Source organism: Erinaceus europaeus, chromosome 21, assembly GCF_950295315.1.
Source record: "Erinaceus europaeus chromosome 21, mEriEur2.1, whole genome shotgun sequence".
NCBI lineage: Eukaryota > Metazoa > Chordata > Mammalia > Eulipotyphla > Erinaceidae > Erinaceus > Erinaceus europaeus.
The window spans coordinates 12,752,461-12,777,503 of NC_080182.1; the positions used below are offsets into that span (position 1 = coordinate 12,752,461).

The 25,043-nt window shown below is 51.6% G+C and overlaps 1 protein-coding gene across 1 annotated transcript in view; it reads left to right on the plus strand.

Annotated features, from left to right (window-relative positions):
• Positions 1–13,796, plus strand: part of CNTN3 (contactin 3) — a 76,706-nt gene extending 62,910 nt beyond the window's left edge. The window contains exons 16-23 of the mRNA XM_016185723.2: positions 48–197; positions 1,358–1,428; positions 3,679–3,913; positions 4,471–4,586; positions 5,599–5,782; positions 7,612–7,724; positions 8,211–8,379; positions 11,990–13,796. Of these exons, the coding sequence (XP_016041209.1) occupies positions 48–197; positions 1,358–1,428; positions 3,679–3,913; positions 4,471–4,586; positions 5,599–5,782; positions 7,612–7,724; positions 8,211–8,379; positions 11,990–12,090 (1,139 nt within the window). The 3' untranslated portion in view covers positions 12,091–13,796. The remainder of the gene's footprint in view (positions 1–47; positions 198–1,357; positions 1,429–3,678; positions 3,914–4,470; positions 4,587–5,598; positions 5,783–7,611; positions 7,725–8,210; positions 8,380–11,989) is intronic.
• The last annotated feature ends 11,247 nt before the right edge of the window (positions 13,797–25,043 follow it).

A 25,043-nucleotide genomic window follows, 5' to 3' on the forward strand; every position in this document is an offset into this window, starting at 1 on the left:
CGCTGGAGTCTGGTGCCAGCTGACCCTTATGAACACCCTCCTCCTAGCACCTGAGGCCCTGGACGGGAAGATGCGCACCGCCACCGTTGTCCACCTGACCCCATGGGTGGATTACGAGTTCCGGGTAGTGGCCAGGAACGGAGTTGGAGCTGGAGAGCCCAGCTCCCCCTCAGAAAAAGTAAGGACTGAAGAGGCAGGTCAGTGCTGTTTCCTGAGTACCGACTACAAGACATCCCGGGGCAGGTGTCCAGCCCCAGAGTCCCCATCCTGAGGGTCTGACCCCCTGGAGACAGGACTGGACCCCTGGCATTGGTCAGCAGGCCTCTGTGCCTAAGGCTGGGGTGCCCTGTGGCACATCCAGTCCCTTAGTCACTGTCCACAGTGCTTGGTGCTGTGGAGTGGGTTTTGCCACTTGAGCTTCCAGAGATGCTCAGACAGGGTTACTGTCTCAGCAGGACGGTGCTGCTCCCCTTGGGGACAAATGGGAGACAGTGACACTCAGTCAGTTGCTGTCTTGAGCTTGGCCAGTGATCTTGGAGAGGCGGGAGGAGGAGGGAACACCAGGTGCCCACCTTCTAAAAGAAGATCAAGCTGGTGCTGACTTGCCCCTCCTGGAGCAGCTCTTAATGCTGACCAGAAACTATTTTTATAAATCTAAAGTATCCTAACAGAACACTAAGGGGAGAAGGGGGTGGCCAGCAGCAGAGAGTGAGCTTTGCCTGCTCAGAGTCTGCAGTTGGAGCTCTGTAGATGGGGGTGAGGAGGATGCTGGTATTTTTAGGAAATAAGGGGACTTCCTGGGGAACTAGCCCAGGGTGCCTGGTGCTAAACTCCCCAGCACATGTTTGTGCCAGATGTAGGGGTGAATCCAAACCTGAGTCTCTAGAGGACTTGGGGAGCGCTTGACATGCTCTAGATGGGTCATGAACCCACAGAGCTCAGCCTGGCTGGCCGCTTGCTGGGCCTGGTCACCTGACCCTCTGTGAGGGGATGCTAGGGCCGGGGTTAGTCTGTCTCTGAGGGGCCCCTGGGTTATTCTGGGTCACTATCGCCGGGCAGTGCAGTCTGAATGTCTCCCTCCTGGAGCCCTCACAACTCCAATCACCCCCACCCCCAAAGTGCCCCTTTCTTTGTTGATTCACCTAGCGTGGAGGCTGTCCTTCAGACTGAGAGATCCAGATCTGCCTCCCGTATCTCCACACAGACCCCTCTGATGGGCTCAGAGAAGCCTGTGTGTGCACGCTGAGGTGCACAGTCTAGGTGCTCCTCTGCACAGGTGTCTAGAAAGCATCACTGTAACGCCCTTCAGGCAGGAGAGCCAGGTGGAAACAGGGTTCTCTGTCTCCTGGCCTCACAGCTCCAGAGGTGCCTCCTGCCGAGGTCAACGGGGGCGGTGGCAGCAGGTCGGAACTGGTCATCTCCTGGGACGTGAGTGTGGAGACCGCCCTGGGGAGTGGATGTTGGGGTTAGGGATGTGCCCAGCCATCCTGGGAGCCACCTGGGGGCTCTGTTCACACCCTGGTGTGTAGGGGGAGTCTCTGCGGCTGTCCTGGGGGTCTCTCTGGTCTGAGTGCTTGTGGCCTGGTATTGTGCAGACCAGCCCTTCCCCCAGAACTTTGTAGATGAGTCATTACGGCAGGGGCCCCTGGTGATGGCAGGATGCTCTGTAGGCACAGGCAGGTTGATGGTGCCTGGAGGATTATTTTAGGGTAATCCCGGCCCAGGGCTAGGATGCTACCCAAGCTTCCATTGTCCACAGGCCCTCCAGCAGGATGCCCTTTCACCTGTGCTTTTTCACCTGTGCCCTAACTCATGCGTGCCTTCTCACCTCCATCCTTACACCTGCACCCTAATTCACCTGTGCCCTCTCACCCGGCCCTCTCACCTACACCCTAACTCACCTGCCATCTCACCATACTCTCTCATCTATAACTTCTCACCTGTGCTCTCCCCCTTTGTCTCCAGAAGTCTTGTCCAACTTTTCCCCAATCTTTACCTGGTACTATAGTGACAGACCATAGTGACAACTGAGGACAGCGACAGCTGTGATTAGTGATGGCTGTGAGTAGTGACAGATGTACTTAAAGATAGCTGTGGACAGTGAGAGTTGTACTTAGTGACAGATGTAGTGGCAGCTGTGGGCAGTGACAGATGTAATTAGTGGCAGCTGCACTTAGTCACAGCTGTACTTAGTGACTGCTGTGGGCAGGGACAGCTGTGAATAGTGACAGATATAGTTAGTGACAGGTACAGTTCATGACAGCTATGGGCAGTGACAGCCGTGAGTAGTGACAGATGCATTGGTTTGTCAGAAAAGTCATACTGTATTGTTCTGCATCAAAAAAAAACTTAGAAAACTAAGGCATGACTTTTCCAACAACCCAATAGTTAGTGACAATGGTTGGTGGCAGGGGTAGTTGGTGGCATCTGTAGTTGACAGCAGATATGGTTAGTGGCTGGTGTAGTTAGCGGCAGGTATAGTTGGTGGCAGGTGCAGTCATCTCATCTGCAGTTGGAAGGCACCTCAGTATTGAGGTGTTTCTGCAGTAGTGGTGCACCAGGTTAGCCACACATAACACCAAGGCTCGAGGACCTGGATTTGAGCCCCCGGCTCCCCACCTGCAGGGGAGTCGCTTCACAGGTGGTGAAGCAGGTCTGCAGGTGTCTATCTTTCTCTCCCTCTCTCTATCTCCCCCCCCCTCAAGTTCTCTCTGTCCTACCCAAGAAAATGAAAAGAAAAAAAAAGTGCCACTGGGAGCCATGGATTCCTAGTGCTGGCTCCAAGCCCCAGCAAGAAATCCTGGTGGCAAAAATAAATAGATAGATAGATAGATAGATAGATAGATAGATAGATAGATAGATAGATAGATAGATAGATAGATAAAAATAAATAAATAAATAGTAAAAGAAAGAGTAGATTGTGGAGATGCCAATGGACATGGCATTGCCTTTAAAATACCATTTTGACTCCTTTCGCAGCATTCTCGCTGCTGGGAACCCAGCCATCATATTGATGGGGACAGTCTTGCCATGAAGCCATTAACAGGGTGTGTTGACACCTGACTTTAGCCATGAGGTCTCATCGACATAGACCTCTCTTCTTGCTCAGGACTCAGGCCAGGCTGCCTGAGACTCAGGAATCTCAGAAGCTCCACAGGGTTCAGTTAGTTGTGGGATGGTCAGAGGAGGCCTGTGTATACTCTACAGCAGTTTCAGATTCCAGACTCCTCCTCTGTCACACACAGTCCATCTGTTGCATGAGTGGCATCTCACAGGATAAGGCAGGACCCTTGCCCCTTGTCCCCTACCCAATCCTGTAATTCCTGTATCATGTCCCCATGTGTTCCCTGCTCCCATATATGGTGATTTCTGCCCTCCCTCTTATCCCGTGTTCCCTTGCCCCTGACCCTATCCCCCCTGTCCTCTGTCCCCCTGCCCCATCCCCAATCCTTTGTTTGCCCTCTGTCCCCAGTCCTCCTGTCCCCTATTCCTTGTCCCCCTGCCTCACTGTACCCACTCTTTCAGCCCCTGTCCTCTGCCCCCTGCCCCCCTGTTTCCCTGCCCCGTCACCCTGACTCCTTTCTCCCTTTCCCCCTCCCCCATCCCCTGTCATGCTGCCCCCTGTTCCCCTACCCCTTGTCCCCTGTGTGTACCCAACACTGCTGCCCATTCCCACAGCCCGTCCCCGAGGAGCTGCAGAACGGAGCTGGCTTTGGCTATGTGGTGGCCTTCCGGCCCCTGGGGGTTAGCAGCTGGATCCAGACGGTCGTCACATCCCCTGAAGCACCCCGCTATGTCTTCAGGAATGAGAGCATCACTCCATTCTCACCCTATGAGGTGAAGGTGGGCGTGTACAACAACAAGGGTGAAGGCCCCTTCAGCCCCCCAGCCACCGTGTTCTCTGCGGAGGAAGGTACTTGTCACTTCAGCCAGCACAGTGGACACCTGCACCCTCATATGGGCCCAGGGAGCAGAGACAGCCTTCTCAGGCCCCAGGCAGGGGGTGCAGGGTGAGGAGGGGCTGCTGCATTGGCACTGCAGGGGCTCAGAGACAAAGAGGCTGGGGGCAGGGAAGGACCTCAGGGGCTGTGACATCAGTGAGGGACCTCAGGAGGTCTCTGGTCAAGCAGGGTGGTCCAGCCTCTCTCGAGTGGAAGGACACAGTCTAAAGTGCCAAACCTGGGTCTGTGCTGGTCCCTGAGGAAGGGGACAGGGACTGCTAAGCTGGGGACAGACAAGAGGACAGAGGTCTGTCCCTCATGCAGACTGAGGCTGTGCCCACTGGCTCCCTCTGCCTCTGGGTCCTGGGCTGAGGACACAGAGACTTCAGCTAAGAAAGGTACCTGGAGTGGACTCCAGGCCATCTCTCTCCAGGGAGGAGGGAACAGGGATCTGACCATCTCTTGCTCCCATATGGCTATGAGAGGACCCCTGGGAAGGTGACCGTGTGTCCCTCTTATCCCCACGCAGAGCCCGTGGTGGCACCAGGCCGGGTCTCTGCACGCAGCCTGTCCTCCTCTGAGCTTGAGGTCTCCTGGGACTCCGTGGTCTGGAAACCCAGCAACGGTCACCTGCTGGGCTATGAGGTACTGCCCTCACGGTGATCTGGGGGGGTGTCAGGCTCCGTCCAGGAGAGTCTTTCTCCCCAGGGAACAGGGCAGAGCCTCCATGCCACCCTGAGGCCGAGGTTAAACCTTGCAACTAGGGCCAGAACCCAACCATACCCATTCGCTCTCCCCCACGTGAGGAGATAGGTTCACGACTGCTCTGGAGTGGCTGTGTGGCAGCACAGCTTGCAGAGGGCCCGTCTTAGTTGGCAGAGAACAGGATTTAAACTCCTAGTCCCAAGCCCACTTTCATGACCCCTTGGGACTGGCTCAGCTACCCCTGGGAGGGCAGCACACCATCATATTGGTCACCAGGTGGGGCATTCATGTGCTGCTTCAGTGTCCTTCTGGGGTGCTGTGCTGGTTGGCATCCCTGCATTGTGAGAGCCCTGTGCTGCCCGAGCTCTGGCGGGGGGTGTGCTGGAGGCTGTCAGGAGGCGAGGCCAGCCCTAGGCTACACACAGCTCAGAGGAGGTGAGAAGGTCCTGGGGTACAGGCGGCTCTGAGGAAGTGAGGTGGCCCCCAGGGTGCAGGCAGCCCTCAGAAGGTCCTGAGGTGCAGTATCCCCCTTCTCTCACCTCCCCCAGGTGCCTGCCCCCTCTCTACGGGATGCTACCTCGCCACACCCCTCCTCCCCCAACCCTGCTGAGCTAGTCTATGTCAGAGCCCCAGACCTTGGTTGAACATTGTCCTCTTCTCTGTCCCTAAGTCCACAGAGAGCCATCTCCCTACTGTCCCTCTTGACAGGCAACCTTTGGTGACCCCCTCCCCCCCCCACCCCGTAGCAGGGCGGAGCTTGACTTTCCTGGGTGCTGTCCAGTGTGTGTCTCCTCACCCTGCCTGTAGGTGCTCCACGCTGCCCTCTGTGCTGCTTGGCCACTCTCTGAGCTCTGCCCATGGTGTGAGGGCAGGGCAGCCTGCAGCCCAGGGGCATACCCCAAACACTGCCCGGTGAGGAGTGCCCCATGCTCACCCATCCCTCTCTACTCAGGTGCGCTGCTGGAGTGATGGGGAGGAGGGCTCGCCCAGCCGTGTCCGGGTGGCTGGGAACCGGACGTGGGCCCGGCTAGGCGGGCTGAGGAGCAACCTTGCTTACCACGCAGCTGTGCGGGCCTTCAACAGCGCAGGGCCCGGGCCCTTCAGTGCAGCCGCCAGCGCCACCACCAGGAAGACCCGTGAGTGCAGCTGCCCGCTCATGGTCACACAGTCACCCTCTGGGGGTCGCCATGCAGAGTGCATAGCATATGCGGGCCCTGGGTTCCAGGCCTGGCACTACATGGGGATACTGGAACGGGACTATGAGTGGGAGAGTGGTGCTCTGGTGTCTGTCTGTCCTCTCTCTATGCCCCTTTATTCTCGATCTCTAAAATAATGACAATAGTGGCAGGACTGAGAGATGGGTCATCCAGTAGAGTGCCAGCTTACCATGTGCACGTGTCCAGTCCTAGGTCTGAACCCCAGCCTTTTCTTGGGAGTACCACAGCAAGGGATAAGCTCCAGGAACGGTGTAGTGCCGTGTGTGTGTGTGTGTGTGTGTGTGTGTGTGTGTGTGTGTGCAATAAGAATTCTAAAATTCGACTTTGCAGTGGTGGCATTGTGCTGACGTGTCCCCAGCACTGCACTGAATGCTGACATCAGGGGAGCCTCTGCAGACTGAAGCTGAAGGGCTGCTGCCATCCTGACCCAGCCCTGGAGCTGGGCTTTCTGTCCATAAGACCCCAGATCCCCAGTAGCAGTGAGGGGAAAGGGATTTGGCCTCTAGGGATCAGCTTTTCCCTTCAAATGTGATGTGTATGTATAGTTTGTATTAGGAATCCATAGCCCCCCCCCCCCATTCCAACTTTCTAAGTAGCAAAGGGTTCGCACCTAGAGACCCAGGGCGGCCCTTCCTCCCTCCCAGCATTATTCTCACCCTCTCCTGGGCACTGAGTGACACTGCCTGAGGCATCAGGTCACCTGGCATGCTGTTTCCAGAATGTGAAGGCCTTGCTGGGGAGATGGGTCTGTGACCAAGTCTAGGGCTCTGGCTGTGGCTGGGTCTGTGGTCAGGGTCTACAATTGGATCTGTGACTGGATCTGTGGCTGGGTCTGTGGCCAGGTCTGTGGATATCTCTGGGACTGAAGTCAATAACCATGGCCTGTGGTTAGGGTATGTGGCTGGGTCTATGACTGGGTCTGCAACTGAGTCTGACTGGATTTGTGGATGAAAGCTATAGTTAGGCATGTGGCTGAGGTCTGTGACTGTGCCTATAGCTGTGGTCTGTGGCTGAGCCTGTGGCTGAGGTCTATGGCTGGGCCTGTGGCTTAGGTCTGTGGCTGAGGTCTGTGTCTGGGCTGGTGTCTCGGGTCTATGGCTAGGGTCTTGGGCTGAGCCTGTGGCTGAGGACTGTAGCTTCGTCTAAGACTGGGCCTGTGGTTGAGGTCTGTGTCTGGGCTGGTGTCTAGGGTCTGTAGCTAGGGTCTTTGGCTGAAGCTGTGGCTGAGGACTGTGGCTTGGTCTAAGACTGGTCTTATGGCTGAAGTCTGTGGCTGAGGTCTGTGTCTGGGCCTGTGGCTGAGGTCTGTGGCTGAGGTCTGTGGCTGGGCCTATGGCTGAGGTCTGTGGCTGGACCTATGTCTAGGGTCTGTGGCTGCTTCTAATCCATGTGGCTTCAGTTTCCTGTGAACAGCTTTGTGTACATGTCCTGAATGCTATCATGGGTGACACAGACTGAGTTCCCATCTGGTTGACAGGATTGCCTTCTTAATTATTCCTAAATTCCCATCCTTTATTCCCTGTGAGATGAAGAGCTTCCACAGAAGAGAAAAGCCAGAGCTGCACTAGGGCCCATGGGGACCCTTGGAATGAATCCGGAGCTGCAGACATTCGAGCTCTAAGCTGTTTCCCTGGTGGCTAGCACACCCTTTCACAGGAGAGCTAACTGATGATGGGGATTCAGAATGTTCCGCAGGTGAGGCCCTGTCCCCAGCCTCCTGAACTCACCTGTGTTCTCCACCTCCCCAGCGCCCAGCCAGCCTCCCGGACGTGTGGCCTGGAACGCCACAGACAGCACCGTTCTGCTGAGCTGGGAGCAGGTCCGAGCCCTGGAGAATGAGTCAGAGGTGACCGGATACAAGGTAAGCAGTGGCCATGCCCGCCTGGGGAGGCACACTGGCTCAGCAAGCTCTCAGGGGCCGTGGCACTTGCTGAAAGCTTCTGGGCTGAAGGGCCACAGCACAGCAGCTGTCCAAGAGACTCCATGTGCATCTGCCTGCTGTTCCTACGCCCTGTCCACCCCTCCCTGACCACGGTCCCTTCCACCCCTTCTCATCCGTGACCATGGATTGCTCTTGGTCCCAGGTCATTTTTCTTTCCCTTGTCCACCTGTCTGATGCGGAAGGGTGGACCCCAAGCCCAGCCTTCCCCTGAACCCTCATTGTGCCATAGTAAGGAACAGGCCCTCAGCACCCCTCACTGTGCCATGATGGGGGGCAGGCCTTCAGCACCCCTCTTCCCACTGTGCCATGGTGGAGTCAGACCCTGAGCCCCAGTCTTGATGTTGACTCAGGGAACCCCGTATTCTGGGCCTGGGTGGGGACAGTGACCGAGTCTCCTGCCTGCAGGTCCTGTACCGCACGAGCGGCCGCAGGGAGGTGCGTGTACTGAGCACCGACAAGACCTGGGCAGAGCTGCAGCTGCCCGGCCAGCACGACTACATCCTGGAGGTGCGGGCCACCACGGACGGTGGGGATGGTGCCAGCAGTGGGAACATCCGCATCCCCCGCAGGAGCCGTGAGTAGGGAGGCCTCCTTCCCCAGGTCATCCTGCCCTCCTCCTCCTCCCCCTCCTCCTCCTGTGTCTGCCCTTCTTGTTTCTTCCTCCCATCCCTCCTCCCCTGATCCTGAGGACACTGGGGCCTGGGCAGGGAGGGCAGGCAGGTCTGGAATCAGGAGGGAGGTGAGAGGAGAACAGAGATCAGACACTTAAAACAGCTTCATCTGGGAGACGGGAGATGGGAAGTGATGCACCTGGTTTAACTGCACCTGTTACCAAGAGCAAAGACCCAGGTTCAAGTCCCTGCTCCTCACCTGCAGGGGGAAAGAAGTTTCGTGAGTGATGAAGCAGGTCTACAGGTGTCTCTTTTTCTCTCTCCCTCTCTATCTCTACTTCGTCTCACAACTTCTCTCTGTCCTATTGATACAAAAGTAAAGGAAAAAGAAAAACTAAAACTGGATGCCTGAAGCAGTGGAATCATAGTGCTGGTGAGAACCCTGGTGGCAAAAAGAAAAAAGAAAAAAGGGGGGCATGTGGTGTTGCTCCCAGTTGAGTGCACATGTCACCATGTGAAAGAGCTTGGGTTGGAGTCCTCACTCCTCACCTTCAGGGGAAAAGCTTCATTAGCCATGAAGCAGGTCTGCAGGTGTCTATCTTTCTCTCTCCCTTTCTGTCTTCCCCCTCCTTCTCAATTTCTTTCTGTCCTATCAAATAAAATAGAAAGGGGGGGGGGCAGGCTGCCTAGGAGCAGTGAGTTTGTAGTGCTGGCACCAAGCCCCAGTAATAACCCTGGTGGCAAGAAATAAGGACGGGGAGGGGAGGAACAAGAAAAGCTCTATATGGCTCCTTTCTTTTCCTTCCTTCCTTCCTCCCTTCCTCCCTTCCTCTCTCTCTCTCTCTCTCTCTCTCTCTCTCTTTCTTTTTTTTTTTTTTTTATTTTATTTATTTATTCCCTTTTGTTGCCCTTGTTGTTTTATTGTTGTAGTTATTATTGTTGTTGTCGTCGTTGTTGGATAGGACAGAGAGAAACGGAGAGAGGAGGGGAAGACAGAGAGGAGGAGAGACAGACAGACACCTGCAGACCTGCTTCACCGCCTGTGAAGCGACTCCCCTACAGGTGGGGAGCCGGGGTTCGAACGTTATGCCGGTCCTTGTGCTTTGCGCCACCTGCGCTTAACCCGCTGCGCTACAGCCCGACTCCCTCTCTCTTTCTTTTTACCAGAGCACTACTCAGCTCTGGTTTATGATGGGTACAGGGGATTAAACCTAGGACTTTAGAGCCTCAGGCAAGAGAGTCTCTTTGCATATCCATTATGCTACTTTATGCTGTCTCACCAGCCCTACCGCCCCACCCCCTCCCACCCCACCCCCACTCCCAAGAAAAGCTGTTTGCGAGCTTCTCCACACTGTGACCTGTGCAGCAAAGTGCCCTTGGCTTCCCTTTCAAATCAGAATCCTCCTGCACTGCTCAGCAGTGGGGAGCCCACATCCGCTTCCTGTGCTCGACCCCCTGGTGCTGAACTCCTCCTGGGAACTGGGTGTGACACAGATCAGCGCCTTAAGACAGAAAAGCTGGGGCCAGGCATTGGCTCACATGGCACCTGGTTAGGTGCTCACATTACATTGAGCAAGGACAGGGTTCAAGCCCCTGGTCCCCACCTGCAGAGGGAAAGTGGTGCAGCAGGGCTGCAGGTGTCTCTCTGTCTCTCTCCCTCTGTATATCTCCCTCTCCTCTCAGTTTCTCTCTGTCTCTATCCATAATAAATTAATAAATAAAAAAATGTATGCCAGAAAAGCTGACATCATTGAGGACGGACTTTGCCAAGCTAGCTTTAAACAAATCCTTGACTTCTGACTTAGAGGGTGTTTGTTCATGGTCACTTTTTCCTTCAAAACCCAGATGCAATCATTTATTTTGGAAAGTGCTCGTTTTACATTGAGAGAGACCGGATGTGCACTTTATCGGCAGCAATGCCCCCCTTTTATTGGGGGGTTGATGAGTTACAGTACAGTTGTCTATACGTGTGGGTGATCTCCCAATTCCACATAACAGGTGTCTGTCTGCCACATACTCTTACCCTATTGGGGACCCCCAAACCCTCTCCCCCTAGCCCCTGCCTTGCTGCAGTACCCCACCCCCAGTCCAAGGCTCATCCTGTGTTCTCCCTTTCTGACTGTCTCCCACAGTGTCTGAGAAGCCAGTCCCCTCCTCCTGGTGACATGACTGGGGATACTCTGTCCCTTCCTCCTGGTCACCTGGCTGAAGATGCCCTCTGACCCTTCCTCCAGGTGACCTAGCTGAGGGTGTTTCCTAGCTTCCTTTCCAGACTTCCAAGCCTGGTCTGGGAAGACAAAAGAAAACCTTTCTCTTTAATCTTGGAAAGCACAGTGACATTCACAAGTGTGACATTCACAAGTAAAAAGAAGAAACAGGACCCTAAGGACAGCTAGAGGGATAAGAAAACCTTGTCAGGGACTGGGGAAAAGTGCCTCTGGCTGGTTCTGTACCATGGAATCTGGAAGCCCTTCTGGACCTGTCGACCTGAGCTTGGGTGACAGAGCAGCCAGAAGGAGACACTCGCTGTCCCAACTTCATATAAGTACCCCGCTCTAACCGATTGTGCCACTGGAGCTCCTGCTGTCCCAACTTCAGTGAGGGGAGCGGCTCCCTTGTCCCTAGTCCTGCCAGGACTTGAGCTAATGTCACCACAGGTCCAGGTACAGCCGGCCATAGGAGGGGGTCTGCTGCATGGAGGGGTGGGAGCAGCCTACCTCCTTCTGTGTCTCCCTAGGCAGGCGTGATGTGCCTGCACAGAGCTTCATCTTGATTTCTGCAAGATGAGTTAGGGGTTCTGGTTGGTTGGTTGGTTTTGTTTTTGTCTTTTTACCAGAGCACTGCTCTGCTCCGGCAGATGGTAGTGCCAGGATTTCAAACTGGGACCTTTGGTACCTCAGGCATGAAAGCAGTTTGCATAACCATTATGCTATCTCCCCAGTCCCTCCCTCCCTCCCTCCCTCCCTCCTTCTCTCTCTCTCTCTCTCTCTCTCTCTCTCTTATTTGATTTATTATTTATTTATTGGTTAAAGACCAACCAATAGAGAAGGAAAGGGGAGAGAGACACCTGTAACACTGCTTCGCCTCTTGTGAAGTTTCCCTCCTGCCGGTGGGACTGGGGGCTTGAACCTGGGACCTTGCCTATGGTAACCTGTTCCTTCAACCTGTGCACCACTGCCTAATCCCCTCCATGAGTCTTTGAGTTATGCAAAATGATGTATCTGGAAACTCATAAAGTAGAAACAAGCACAGATTTCCAAGTTCTTCTCCCAAAGAAGCTTTCTTTAATTAAACTGCTGCATTATCTCAAACACTGCCGGCAATCACCTGTAATTGTTTGTGAAATGATTAAGTTGTGTTTTCCAATTTCAATTAAAGCTAAGGAAATGAACCAAGCTCAAACCAAGCTGTTTAGGGAACCAACCTTCACTGCCAGCTGATGAGTAGGCCACTGACAGAGGGAGGAAGGAGCTGGGCCAGTGAGTGTCCTGCTGGGCCCAGAAATGGCCGGCTAAGCACTGGGGCTGCTTCCTGCAGGGCACAGGCAGTCCAACCCTCTCTCTTTTTTGCCAGGTGTGGATGCCAGAGGTGCCTCATCTGCCCTCCCAAGGGCTCATGCCACGTCCAGCTGTGCACCTGTGGCCCTCCTCTTCCTCCTGAACACCCTCTGGTGATGGTCACTCTTTTATTATTTACCAGAAAGTGGATTGGCTCCAAAAAAAAAAAAAAATCACTTCAGTGGAGCCCCGTGACCATGCATGTTTCTGTTTCAACTCTGTATCTTTAACATTTTACGTAGGTTAACAAGGCCTACAATGACTATAAAGCAGCCCTCCTAAGGGAGGGATTGGAGATGCCTTAACACTTGACAAACCAAAGGAATTTACATTTCACACAGTTCAGGCCTGTGGAGCAGGTGGGCTTCTGTGCCTGCGTTCAGCACTGCCTGGGTGTGAAGACACACACACAGGCTCAGACACACGTGCTGCTTCGAATTTAGAAACATTCAGTGAATCCACTTTTTTTTTTTTAATTCAGAAAGACTCCTTTAACCCAGATGCTGCTTTCCCACCACTGCTGGGCTCTTTGGAAGAGTGGTTCAGTACTATTTTTGAAAAGTTCCTTTGGAATATTCAAGGGTGGAAAACTCACTTGGTCAAGTTTGTGATTTAGCAGGTGGCCAGAGGGAGCTACCTGGTTCTCCTTAGGGTGATACTGTGAGGTTCTAAACTCTCTGCTCCAGAGCTCCCCTGCTCCCCCCTCCCTTGGCCACCTACTGGGATGGGGAGCAATGTGGGTGACCTCCGAGAATGTGCCCCCTGCCACTCCAGAGTCAGGAGGCCCTGCCTGTGTCTGATGTCTGCATCCCAGCCTAGACAAAGTCTCCTGTCCACTCAGGGATCTTATAGAACTCAGAAAGTCACATTCAGCCTTCCTCAGAATGTTTTAGAATGCTGGAAAGGACCATCTCTCCACCTGTGAGCTAGCACCCAGGTTGTATTAGAGCCAGGTGGGGAAAAGAGGAAATGACCTGGATTGCAACTGAAATATCAATCTACCAATCAAAATTCCAGGCCCCTTTTCTCCCAGTGTCTGACTTCTCCCAGGGCCTTCCTTGCTTGGACTGGTAGGAGTGGGCTCTGACGGGCCAGCTGTTTCTCTGAAAGACCTGGCAACGCTCCCACTCCTGAGTTAAACTTGCAGGGTTCACACAGATGGGAGCCACTCACTCTTCCAATTTGCAGCTTTCAAAGGACTGTTAAAAACATGAACTTCTGGCAATATCCAGAGTAAGTGACCAGTGGCCAGGTGCAAGCCCTGCAGACACAGCCATACACCTCACACACACCCACACATAGTCACTCCCTCCTTGCAAAGAATATCAAACAGTAAAAAAAAAAAAAAATCCGCAAAGTTTTGCCATCACCATGAGGTACCACATCACACTCAGAGATGACATTCAGACACAGTCATTGTCCACAGAGGAGAAAAGGGCTTGCCGTTTTCTCTGAAGGTCTGTATATATTGTATATATCTGGGGGGGAGGGAATCTGGTGGCTCACAGATTTCATATCACCATGACTGTTTCCTGTCAAAACCCAGGGACATGCTTTGCCCAGTTGCTGTATCTGATGTTCCTGGGCGGGGCTGTCACTTCTTATCCTCCAATAACTCCTGTCTAGTCCCTGACACTTCTCCCTGTCCAGATGAGTGAGTGCCCTCCTGTCCTCTGGCTTCTAGCACTGTATCTCCATGAGATCGCTCACTACTCTGTTTCATATTGAAAAGTACTCGGTTCATCTTCAGATTCCTGTGTGTGTATCCTATGGTTATCTGTATGTATGATTTTCTATTATTCGAATAAAATTTATTACAGTCATGTGTCTGCTATCAATTGGCATCAAGAACATTGGGGGGGGGAGTAGGGCTACAAGAGTTGTTCTCATGCTGTCAACTGTCCTACTTTTCAGCAAAGTTCATTTTTTAATTGGGGGAATTAATGATTTACAGTAAATACAGTTGTTGATACATGTGTGAAATCTCTCAGTTTTCTGCAAAACATTCTAACTGCCCCCCAGCCTAGGTCCTCTTCCACCATCATGCACCAGGGCCTGGAAGCCCCTCCCTTCCCCCCAGAGTCCTTTACTTTAGTGCAATACCCCAAACCCAGTCCAAGTTCTGCTCTGTGTTTTCCTTTCTGTTCTTATTTCTCGACTTCTGTCCATGAGCGAGATCATCCCATGTTCATCCTTCTCTTTCTGGCTTCTCTCATTTCACATGATTCCTTCCAGTTCCATCCAAGATGAGGTGAAGAAGGTGAGTTCACCATTTTTAATAGCTGAGTAGTATTCCATTGTGTATATAGACCACAACTTACTCAGCCACTCATCTGTTGTTGGACACCTGGGTTGCCTCCAGGTTTGGGCTTTTAAAAACTGTGCTGCTGTGAATATAGGTATAAGATGTTCTTGTTCCTTCTGACTCAGGGGACCCAGCAGCTGGAGACCTCACTATCAGAGTCACAGATTATTTCAGCAGCTGGCAGGGAGGGCTCATAGGGGAGACCCAAAGCCATCTTATGGGACCTCATCTCTCCTGATTTCATAGGGCTGGTTCCTGGAGGCAATGCCCACTCCCTCCACCACTACCACCACCTCCCTCCCATCATTGCTGAGGCTTCACCAATTTTGGTGAACTTTTTTAAATAGCTAGAGAGAGCCAGCAAAATATCTCACTAAGATAGTACCTACTTTGTCAGATACAACACCTAGGTTCAAGCCCAGCCCCCTGAGTACTGGAGAAAACGTTGGCGCCATGGTCTCTTTCATTCACTCCATCTGTCTGTCTACACAGATCTGAAAAACCCAACCCATAGCAGCAAAACCCCAAAACCAACAAAAAGAGAGACAGAGACACCACAATGTCGAATCTATCCTCAGGGCTGTAGTGCTCTCCCTATGGGTCAGGGGCATGAACCAGAGCCAAGCACATGGTTATCTCACCCCCATGCCTCTCACACATAGATACATTTGTTGACATGTTTAGATAAAACAACTCTGGAAGGCTTTCACCCATCTTCTCTGTGTTCCCAGTGTAGACACTTGCTTTCACATAACTTCAGTGGTACAGTATATCCTAAATGTTTTCCAAGTATGCTAGAAAAAGATCACCCTGGGGGTGAGGTGGTGGTGCATTCAGTTGAGCACACACTTTACCAACCCCTTCCCCATCTGCAGGGGGGTTCGCTTCGTAAGCGGTGAAGCAGGTTTGCAGGTGTCTCATCTTTTTCTCTCTCTCCCTATCTCCTCCTCCTCGCTCAATTTCTCTCTGACCTGTTAAATAAAAGAAAAAATGGCCATGGAAGCAGTGGATTTATAGTGACAGCACTTGAGCCCCAGTGATAACCCTGCAGTCAATTAAAAAGAAGTGGGGGGAGGTCGGTGGTACACTGGGCCAAGTGCACATAGTATAAAGAACAAGGGCCCACACAAGGATCCTGGTTCAAGCCCCCACTCCCAACCTATAAGGGGGTTGCTTCCCAAGTGGTGAAGCAGGTCCACAGATGACTTTCTCTCTTCCTATCTTCCTGTCCTCTCTCAATTTCTCTCTGTCCTGTCCAATGGGAAAAAATGGCTACCAGGAGCAGAGGATTCATAGTACAGGCACCAAGCCACCCCAGTGATAACCCTGAAGGCAAAAATAAATAAATAGAGGGGGGTCAGGTGTACATGGCTAAGTGCACACATTGCCATGTGGAAGCACCCAGGTTTAAGCTCCCAATCCCCACCTGCAGGGAAGGAAGCTTCACAAGTGGTGATGTAATGAAGCAGGTTATCTTTCTCTGACCCTCTATCTTCCCCTTCCCTCTCAATTTCTCTGTCTCTATCCAAATTAAACTTTTTTTTAAAAAAAAAGAAAACTATTCACTCTTACATAGCAAGCACTTTTAGAGGTTACTGTGGATTCAAGGAGATGTAGGGTCAAAATGATCCATTTGTTATCTTTTTTATTAGTGAATTAATATTGAGTAAAAAAGTTATAACAGAAGTATAATTTCACACCTTTCCCACCACCAGAGTTCTATGTCCTCACCGAACTGAGGGTGGGCTGGCAGGTTGAGAGCCCGTGTTGGAATCCCCATCACCACATGTGCCCGAGTGATGCTCTGGTTCTCTTCCTCTCACACTAACAAATGTTAGGGCTGCAGGAGGCTCCCTGGGCAGAGCACACATGTCGCCATGCCAGAGGACCTGGGTTGCAGCCCTGGACCCCACACACACCTGCAGCCAGGAAGCTTTAGAAGCAGTAGAGCCGTGCTTGTGTCTCCTCTCTGTCTCTGTCTCTCATTCTGTCTGCAAAGGGGGGACATGGCTGCTGGAAATGATGGAGGCATGCAGTTACCAAGCTCCTGTGATAACCCTGGTGGCAAAACATAAATGGAGGTTAAGGAAGAAGGAGAATGGAGGTACATCTCGGAGCAGCAGCCTGGGGACATGCAATGCTGGTTCCTTTCTCCCCACCCTGACTGACTGCCCCACGCCCTCTGCCCACAGGTCTGCCTCCAGTGGTGACTGGGTCTGAGGGACAGGGTCTCCAGGCCAAGACTACTATCCTTCCCTTTCCTCGACGTCCCTTCACCACCTTTCCTCCCCTGCCCATTCCCTGTCCCCCTCCCTAGGTTTTGGTTCCCATATGCAAAAGTGAATGGTGCCTGTGCAGACTCAGTGTGGTGAGATGTCAAGGACAAGCTCCGTGCTGAGCTGCTTCTCTTAAGCAGAGGCCCCGGGACCCCCAATCTAAGCTCAGGGCATGAGAGGGCTCCTCTCCATGGGCAAGCACAGAGCCCAGGCTGAGGCTCCCAGCACCACATGGTTCTGCTCCCCTGTGTTCAGCTGCCCCTAGAGCCTTCTACCAGCCCATATTGATTGACACTTTAGCTAAGGACAGGGACTATCCACAGCACCTTCTTGAGAACCAGAACTCCGGCTCTCGGAGCTAGGCACTGAGCTGAGCATCTGACTTTGCTGCCCCAGCCTTCCCAGCAGTGCTTCTAGCCAGGTGCAAGCCAGTTATGAGGGGTGGGGGTGGGGAATCAAGGCACAGGGTCCCATGAGCCCTGGGGATGGGCCTTCGGGGACTGTAACCCAGGCAGCAGCATTTCACCTCCTGAGCAGGATGGGGTTCAGCTCCCCCAGACTAACAGGGACAATTCTGAGCAAGCCTCTTGGCTGCAGCCTGTGCCTGTTTGAGTCTTGCTGGTTGATGGATGGGTGCAGTGGCTGTTGGATTGTGATTAGCTGGGGGCACATCCAGGAGCACCCCCTTTGGTTGCTGCCATGGTGTTGCCCTTCAGGAATTCTCTATGGTTTCCCAGGCCCAGGTGCTGTGTCTATATCAATGTTAAAGCATAATTTCTCTGCTTAAAAAAGTTTCTTAAAAATATGAAAAAACAGAAAAATGAAAAGTAAATAAAAGTATTCCTAGGCTTTCATTTCACCAGGCATCTTCTTTGATTCTTTGAAGACTGTCTGTGTTGATTGCCAATGAGTTTACCCTTTTCAACAAAAAGCTGACTTCAGTGAATCAAAAACACAAAATAACAGGATGTTGCAAATGGCCCCCCACCTCCAATTCAAACGCCCCCTGCTGTTTCGTGTTCTTCTAATGTCATCTCTTTTTGTATTAAAAAAATAATCAGTGTTAATTGGAATTATTGTTCTGAATAGCTACCCTTTTTTAAAACATAAAACTGTGCTAATTGTTGGATAATTTGAATATAATTTGGATACAGCTCAGTAAATATTGGTTAAAAGCAAAAACAAACCACAGCAGAAGGTAACCACATTAGCAATTAGAAAGTGTCAACATTCTTTTGAAAGAAAAGAATTTTGAAAGATCACTTGGAATATGGTTCCTGTAAATCCAGAGCTTTCCCTGCTGTGGTGCTGGGAGCCAGAGCCCTCATTAACAGGGCCAGCTCTCCACAGCAAGTGGTGGTCACTTTCTGACCTGTGCCCCAGGTCTGCTCTGCTGGAGACTGGGATTACAGGGGAAGGAAGAGGGCTCTGTCCGCCTGGATTCTTGCTCCTTCCTCTTCCTCTGCCCAGTGGATTGTTCTTATCTCTGATGTCTCTGATCAGTGAGGAGGAGAGAGAGGTGCTCTGTGGTTGCATGCCCTGTGGAAGCACGTCCAGCAGACAGCACTACTGAGCAAGGCCAGCTTGCAGCTGATTTTTGAACACTGAGAGGCCTGGATGAGAGAGCAGGGAGTTCGGGTGGCACTGCCATGCTCACACAGGCCTTTCTGGACATGGTGGCTCCCCGAGCTTCCTGGGACCTTGAGGCACCTCCTCACCTGTTCTGTCCAGCCTGGTCAGAGATGAGCCAGGAGACCTGTCACCACTCCATTCACCTTCTGGGCCTCGGTTTCCTTCAGGGCACCCCTGAGAGAATGCCAGGATGGGGTATGGAGCTGCATTTGAGGGAGTCCTTTCCAGTTCTGAGAACGTGTCCCTCCCTACTGCCCCCATTGCCCTCACCTGTCTCTCCGGCCCCATCCCCCATCCTGTCTCATGTCCTTTGCTTTCAGAGCTCCAGTGGGGGTCTGACATGGAGATGACAGACTTTGATCACACCATCCTGGCTGTAAACTGATTTGCTGAAATGCATGTTTATCTCCAGAATGTCAAGGCAGCATGGTGCCCCCAGCAGGTTTGCTCTGAACCTACTCCCCCCAGGTCCATGGGCTGCAGGTGTGCTCTGAACCTACTCCCCCCAGCTCCACAGGCTGCAGGTGTGCTCTGACCCCCTCCACCAGCTCCACGGGCTGCAGGTGTGCTCTGACCACCTCCTCCCCCTCACCCCAGCTCCACAGGCTGTAGGCATTTTACTGGAGCTGCAGGTATTTCACATGAACTATAGGTACAATCTCACCCTTTTTGAGTGATTCCCCCCACCCCCGGCAACAATCTGGCTTCTGTATTTTCAGAGGCAGGTGTGGGTGGGCTCCCAAGATGCTATTCTTCCCATCAGAGACCAGCCGCTGAGAAAGGGCATGCAACCACCACACCAGCGCGGGCTTGGGAAGCACTGAACCTCAGCTCATTATAGGTGTGTTCAGGGTGGGAGACTCAGCTCATTACAGAAACAAGACCGCACACCCCAGCCAAAGAGACAGACAGGGACACTTCCCAGATGGGGAGGGGCGACACTCTGACTGCAAAACTAGACAACAGACTCTTGATGTCTGGTACTGAGCTGCCCTGCAGCTAATCCTGGCGTGCTAAAAGGCATCCTTAGGAAGATGTCCAAGATTCTGAGGCTTCATTCATCAGCTTCATGTACTGGTGTCTAAACTGATGGTGAAGATCATGTTGAGCTGCAATTAGTTCTCACTTGACTATATCCTCAGAAGGCCCCCAAGCCAGCAGGATTATGAGAGGTCAGTCTGCTACCCTTTTATTCTGCGCAATTTCAGAAGCACTTCATCTGCCAACACGAGATTTCTCCAGCAACCTCCAGTATGTCATGCGTACATCCTTGTGCACCGTTAGCAGTTTCACAGCAAACCCAGAACACACTCTGCTCTTTCCAAATACCTCCAGGGCAAAGGTTAATGGTTACTAGAACACTCTGGAGTGGATCCCCTAGAGGCCACAGCCCCTGGGCCTCGTTTTCAGACACATTTCTCTCAGGGTTCCTGAGCTGCCCTTGTCATCATTTTCTTGTTTGCTCCACCTTTGCAAGTTTCAGTACTAAGGACCTCACCCCTCCCAAGTCACCCCCCCCCCTCAGTCTCAGCCCTCCAAGCCTGCCCTTTGGCCTAACATCCCAGTCCCCACCCTAGGAGCTCAGGTATGTATATGTATACGTATACGTATATGTATATGTAGTATACATATGCAGTAGTGCACCTGGTTAAGCGCACACATTATCATGTGAGAGAGGACATGAGTTCAAGTCCTTACTCCCCCACCTTCGGGGGGTGGCGTCCTTCATGAGTGATGAAGCAGGTCTGCAGGTGTCTTTTTCTCTCCCTATCTTCCCCTCTCCTCTCAATTTCTCTCTGTCCTATCTAAATAAAATAGGAAAAAAATAGGAAAATCAAACAGAAAATAATGGCTGCTGGAAGCAGCTGATTTGTTGTGTAAGAATCAAGTCCCAGCAGTAGCCCTGGTGGCAATTTAAGTGAGAGGGAGGGAGGATGGATGGCACTTCATGACTCAGCTGGTAGAACAGGTTACCAGGCCCCATTTGCAGGGGAAGCAAGTCTGGCCTTACAGTCCACAGAGCAAGCTACGTGCAGGTGGGGAGTTCTGGGACCAAGCAGAGTGGAGTGAGGACCACTTAGCCTTCCATGTGTGCCTAAGGGCTCATGTTTACAGATGTGAAGTGGGCATGCTCAGTAGAGGAGCATACCTGAGCAGAAGGGGTGAGATCAGGGAATGAACAGGAAGAACCCAGGAAACACAGACAATGCTGCATCACACCAGAACACGTGTTCCCGGGCACACGTTTCCCGTGCTATTGGGGAAGATCCTAAACATTGCACAGGAAAAGGGAGTGGTAACAGGTGTAGGTGCTGCTTAGAAAGGAGATGAAGGTGGGCTTCAGAGTTTATAAGAAGCTGGCGTGCTGGGTGTGGCTTCTCTGTCCTCTCTGCCAAGCTGAGAGCGTCAACTTGTGAGTAAAGTGCTCTCATACTCCCTCTTTCTCTCGCTTTCTTACTCCAACATGTGAGTGTCCTCAGTTTTCCTGAATAAAGCTTAAAATTCCTGAAGATCATGCTTTCTCCTCAATATTTTGTTGAGTTTATGTAAGGAATCTCGTCATGTGGAGAGCGAACTTGACCATCCTCCCCCAGTATAGATGCACCAGCCCCGAATAGGGTGAGTGTCCAGTGTGGTCAGCAGGAGTCAGGTAACTACCAGTCCAGGAGGGGGGTCTGTAAGCAGCTCCTTATCAGCTCAAGGCCTTTGTCTTGTCTCCCTCCAGCTGGAGTTTCAGATCATGGCCCAATGGCTGTCACTCCCTTCAAACCACCAGCCTCAGCCCCAACCCCAGAGTCTGTCTCCTGAGAAGAAAGCAGGAAACAGGATGCCAAGGCTGTTTATTACAATTCAAAGCAACCCTCTGTGCTTTGAAAAAGTGACACTTTCATTCACCACCTCTACCCCATCCCCCCAGCCTGAAACAGGAAATAGAAGAAAGAAAATGTTGAGTCTGGGAGTCGGGCTGTAGCGCAGTGGGTTAAGCGCAGGTGGCGCAAAGCACAAGGACCGGCATAAGGATCCCGGTTCGAACCCCGGCTCCCCACCTGCAGGGGAGTCACTTCACAGGCGGTGAAGCAGGTCTGCAGGTGTCTATCTTTCTCTCCTCCTCTCTGTCTTCCCCTCCTCTCTCCATTTCTCTCTGTCCTATCCAACAATGACAACAATAATAACTACAACAATAAAAACAACAAGGGCAACAAAAGGGAATAAATAAATAAAATAAATATTAAAAAAAAAAAGAAAATGTTGAGTCTACCCACAGGGCTAAAAGCTGACCAAGATGTGCCTGCCCTTGGGGAGCTGGACGCACTAAAGCAACGCTGCCATTTGCTGAGAGGGCCGTGAAGCTCAGGCTCCCCCCCCACACACACACACACACCAGACTCTGCTCCACCCTACCTAGTGGAATTCACTGCCTGCTGTTATTCTCAGAGCCATTGCTGTGGTGTCTTCACATGCTATTACTCCATGCATGGTGAAGTACTTAAAAGCTCCTTAAACGTTCTTGTAATCAGAAACAGCAAATGCTGGAGAGGCTGTGGGGGGCAAAGGAACTGATAGTGGGAATGTAAATTGATTGGTTCAACCCCTGTGGAGAGCAGTCTGAAGAACTCTCACAAAGCTAGAAGTGGACCTACCTTCTGACTCTGCAATTCCTCTTCTGGGGATATATTCTAAGGAACCAAACACACCCATCCAAAAAGATCTGTGTATACCTATGTTTATAGCAGCACAATTTGTAATAGCCAAAACCTGGGAGCAACCCAGGTGTCCAACAACAGATGAGTGGCTGAGAAATTTGTGGTTTATATACACAATGGAATACTACTAAGCTATTAAGAATGGTGAATTCACCTTCTACAGCTCATCTTGGATGGAGCTTGAAGGAATCATGTTATGTGAGATAAGCAAGAAAGAGAAGGATTACTATGGGGTGATCTCACTCATAGACAAAATCTGAGAAATGAGAACAGAAAGGAAAGCATAAAGCAGAACTTGTACCAGACCAGAGTTGGTGTATTACACCAAAGTAAAGGACTCTGGGGTGGGGGCTGGGCATTCAGGTCTGGTGCATGATAGTGGAGGGGGACCTAGGCTAGAAGTGAGAGTGTTTTGCAAAAGACTAAGGAATTTCACACATGTATCAACAACTGTATTTACTATAAACTGTTAATATCCCTAATAATAATAATAAATGCTCTTGTAAGGTGGTCCATAGTAACATGGAAATGCTCACAGCATGTACATGAAGTAAGGCAGTGAGCATAGGGCAGTATGCCTCAATGAGCCTGTCTTAAGGATGGAGAGACCTCTGTGGTCCCTGGGGACAGGAACCTTGGAGCTGCTTGGCAAAGGCTGCTTTCACTGTCAGGAGGACATGGGACAGAGCTCTGCAGAGCCAGAAGCTGGAGACATGTGACAGAGCTCTCAGACCTAGGTTGCAGGGACATCACACAGCAGCTTCTGACAAGAACACAGTGACCCTGATACAGCCTCACCTGCATTTTTATCTCTTTCTCTATTTGTGTGTCCCTCTCCATGTGACGCTCTTCCTGACTCTGACATGGGCACAATGACTAAATCCACCCCACAGAGAAGGACCAGGGTCCAGGGAGGGTCTTCCAGTCTGAGGCTGCAGAGACTCTGTGTGAACTGGAGTTCTAGTCCTGGGCACTGACTCAGAACCCAACCTCCTCTTTCCTGCCAACTGGGCAGCAGAGAAACCTACTGGGTTCTCCCAGTGAGGATGGAGCCCAGCCAGTGCTGAGGCCCTATGCTGGGCTGGGGGAGCAGGGGGTGCCGACCTGAGCATCAGAGGCTCCCGAGGGCTAGGTCCTAAAGCCAGAAGTAGAGGCATTTCTGGACACAGCTCAGAAATTAGCACTGAATTCCCAGACCATCTCTATTTGCACCACAACACATGCCAGCAGGGCTATACCTGACTTGTTCCCTTTCTCTTATCACAAGTGAATTCTGCTCAACTCAATTCTGGTATTTGATCCCCCCCCCCCCGAAAAGTAATAAAGAGTCATGACAATTACTCCCTTTGTTGCGTGTTTCCTCTGTTCCTAAGTGTTTCCATTAAAGTGTGTGTCTGTCAATTTTCAGGGCAGGTCAGAATGTTCTAACCTATATTTTTGCAAATTTCATGTAATTTTAACCTGGCCTCTGCAATTCTTCCATTGCAAAGTGCCTTTTGAGTACTTAAGACTGTCACAGGAAGAAGTCTGTTTACTAGAAACTCTACCAGGGTTGTGCAAAGTCTCATGATGTTCCTGACTGCAGTTTGCACAGATTAAATTCACTAACCTGAACATCCATGATGATGGAAAGAAGAGATTAATAAGGGGCTTAAGAAGTCTTGGGAAATGAATCTGATAGAAAAGTTGAAAAGTAATGGTTTGTCATCTGCTTGACCCAGGTTCAAGCTTCACCCATACCACATTGGAGGAAACTTCAGTGCTGTGTGTGTGTGTGTGTGTGTGTGTGTTTACCTCTTTTCTTCCCCCTCTCTCTCCCCCCTCTGTGTATCTCTCTAAATAAAATAAAATAAAATAAATGTAATGTAATAAAATAAAAAGTGCTGCTCCTGATGGCAATTCTGGTCAGTTCTTGTGAGTGGAGACAACACGCAGGCTGCTGTGACTGATGTTCTACAAGCAGCTTCGGCAGGCTGGAAGTTGTCGGGTCAGAAACAGCACGTGAAGAGCAGCTGTGGGCTCTGGGAGGAGGACTCGATGACGTGAAGGGAACCACTGTTGCTTTGGCAAATGTCATGTCACATTGGAACCAAAATGGCTGTCTGTTCTCCTCCCACGACCTGAAGTGGATTTTCTGTGTGCAGATCAGCCTCCAGCTTTTTTATTTTAAGACATGCTGGGAACACAGAGCCAGTTTGTGTCACCTCCAACTGTGCGGGGGGGGGAGGGGCACCCCCTCGAGCAGGAAGAGCAAAGAGCCTCTTCCCATGTCAGCGTGATGATGGAGGTGTAAGGGCAAGAGGCTGATCTGGCCTCATCAGACCACAGCTCTGACTAGAAGCACCTCATGCTGGGCCTGGCCCCTGGCTGACAGACTGGGACTCCATGTCTTCTCTATGTGACAAGCTGAGACTTTGAGTGAGGAGCCACCACAGCCAGTGCTCCCGGCTGACCACGCTCTCAGGACCCAGCCACAGTCCTCTGACAATATGACTACAACTATGGAATCTTGTTGCCTGTTTCTGCTAGGAAATAAAATAAATAAAATAAACTCGGGTGGGCAGGAAGAAGGGCCAGCACTCTGTCCACCACTCTGGTGTCCTGGAGTGGCCTGTATGTGACACTCTGTGTCCACAGCACCAACAGCCCCAGGATAGCCGGTCCTGCTCTGTAAGCTGGGTTCTGCCTGCCCACACCAGGTCTGCATCAGGACTCTCATGTGCACACCGTTTAATTCAATTCCTATTGGGGCACATGTGTGCTGAGGCTGTCAAACCATTGACAGGCCTGTTCAGCCCTGTGTGAGTGAGGTGCAGACACAGCTGGCGAGTGTCAGCCAGCTGGGTGGGGTCAGGGCTCAGGCAGAGCAGACACCTTGGGTCAGAAGGAGCTTTTCCTGTGTGTACTTCTCCAGAAAACTTTCATTTGTTTAATGGTGTTGAATAATGGCTTACAAGATTGTAAGATTACAGGCTATAGTTCCACACCATACCCACCACTAACCTTCTGTGCCCCCAACTTCCCATCTCCCTAATATAACCACCAGAGTTCTCACTAAGTCTTGTGTTAGAAATAGTTTGCTTGCTTCTGGGTTGTTTCTGTTTGATTGTTTGTTTCTTTGTTACAAGTTTATGTGTATCAGTTCTCCAGTGA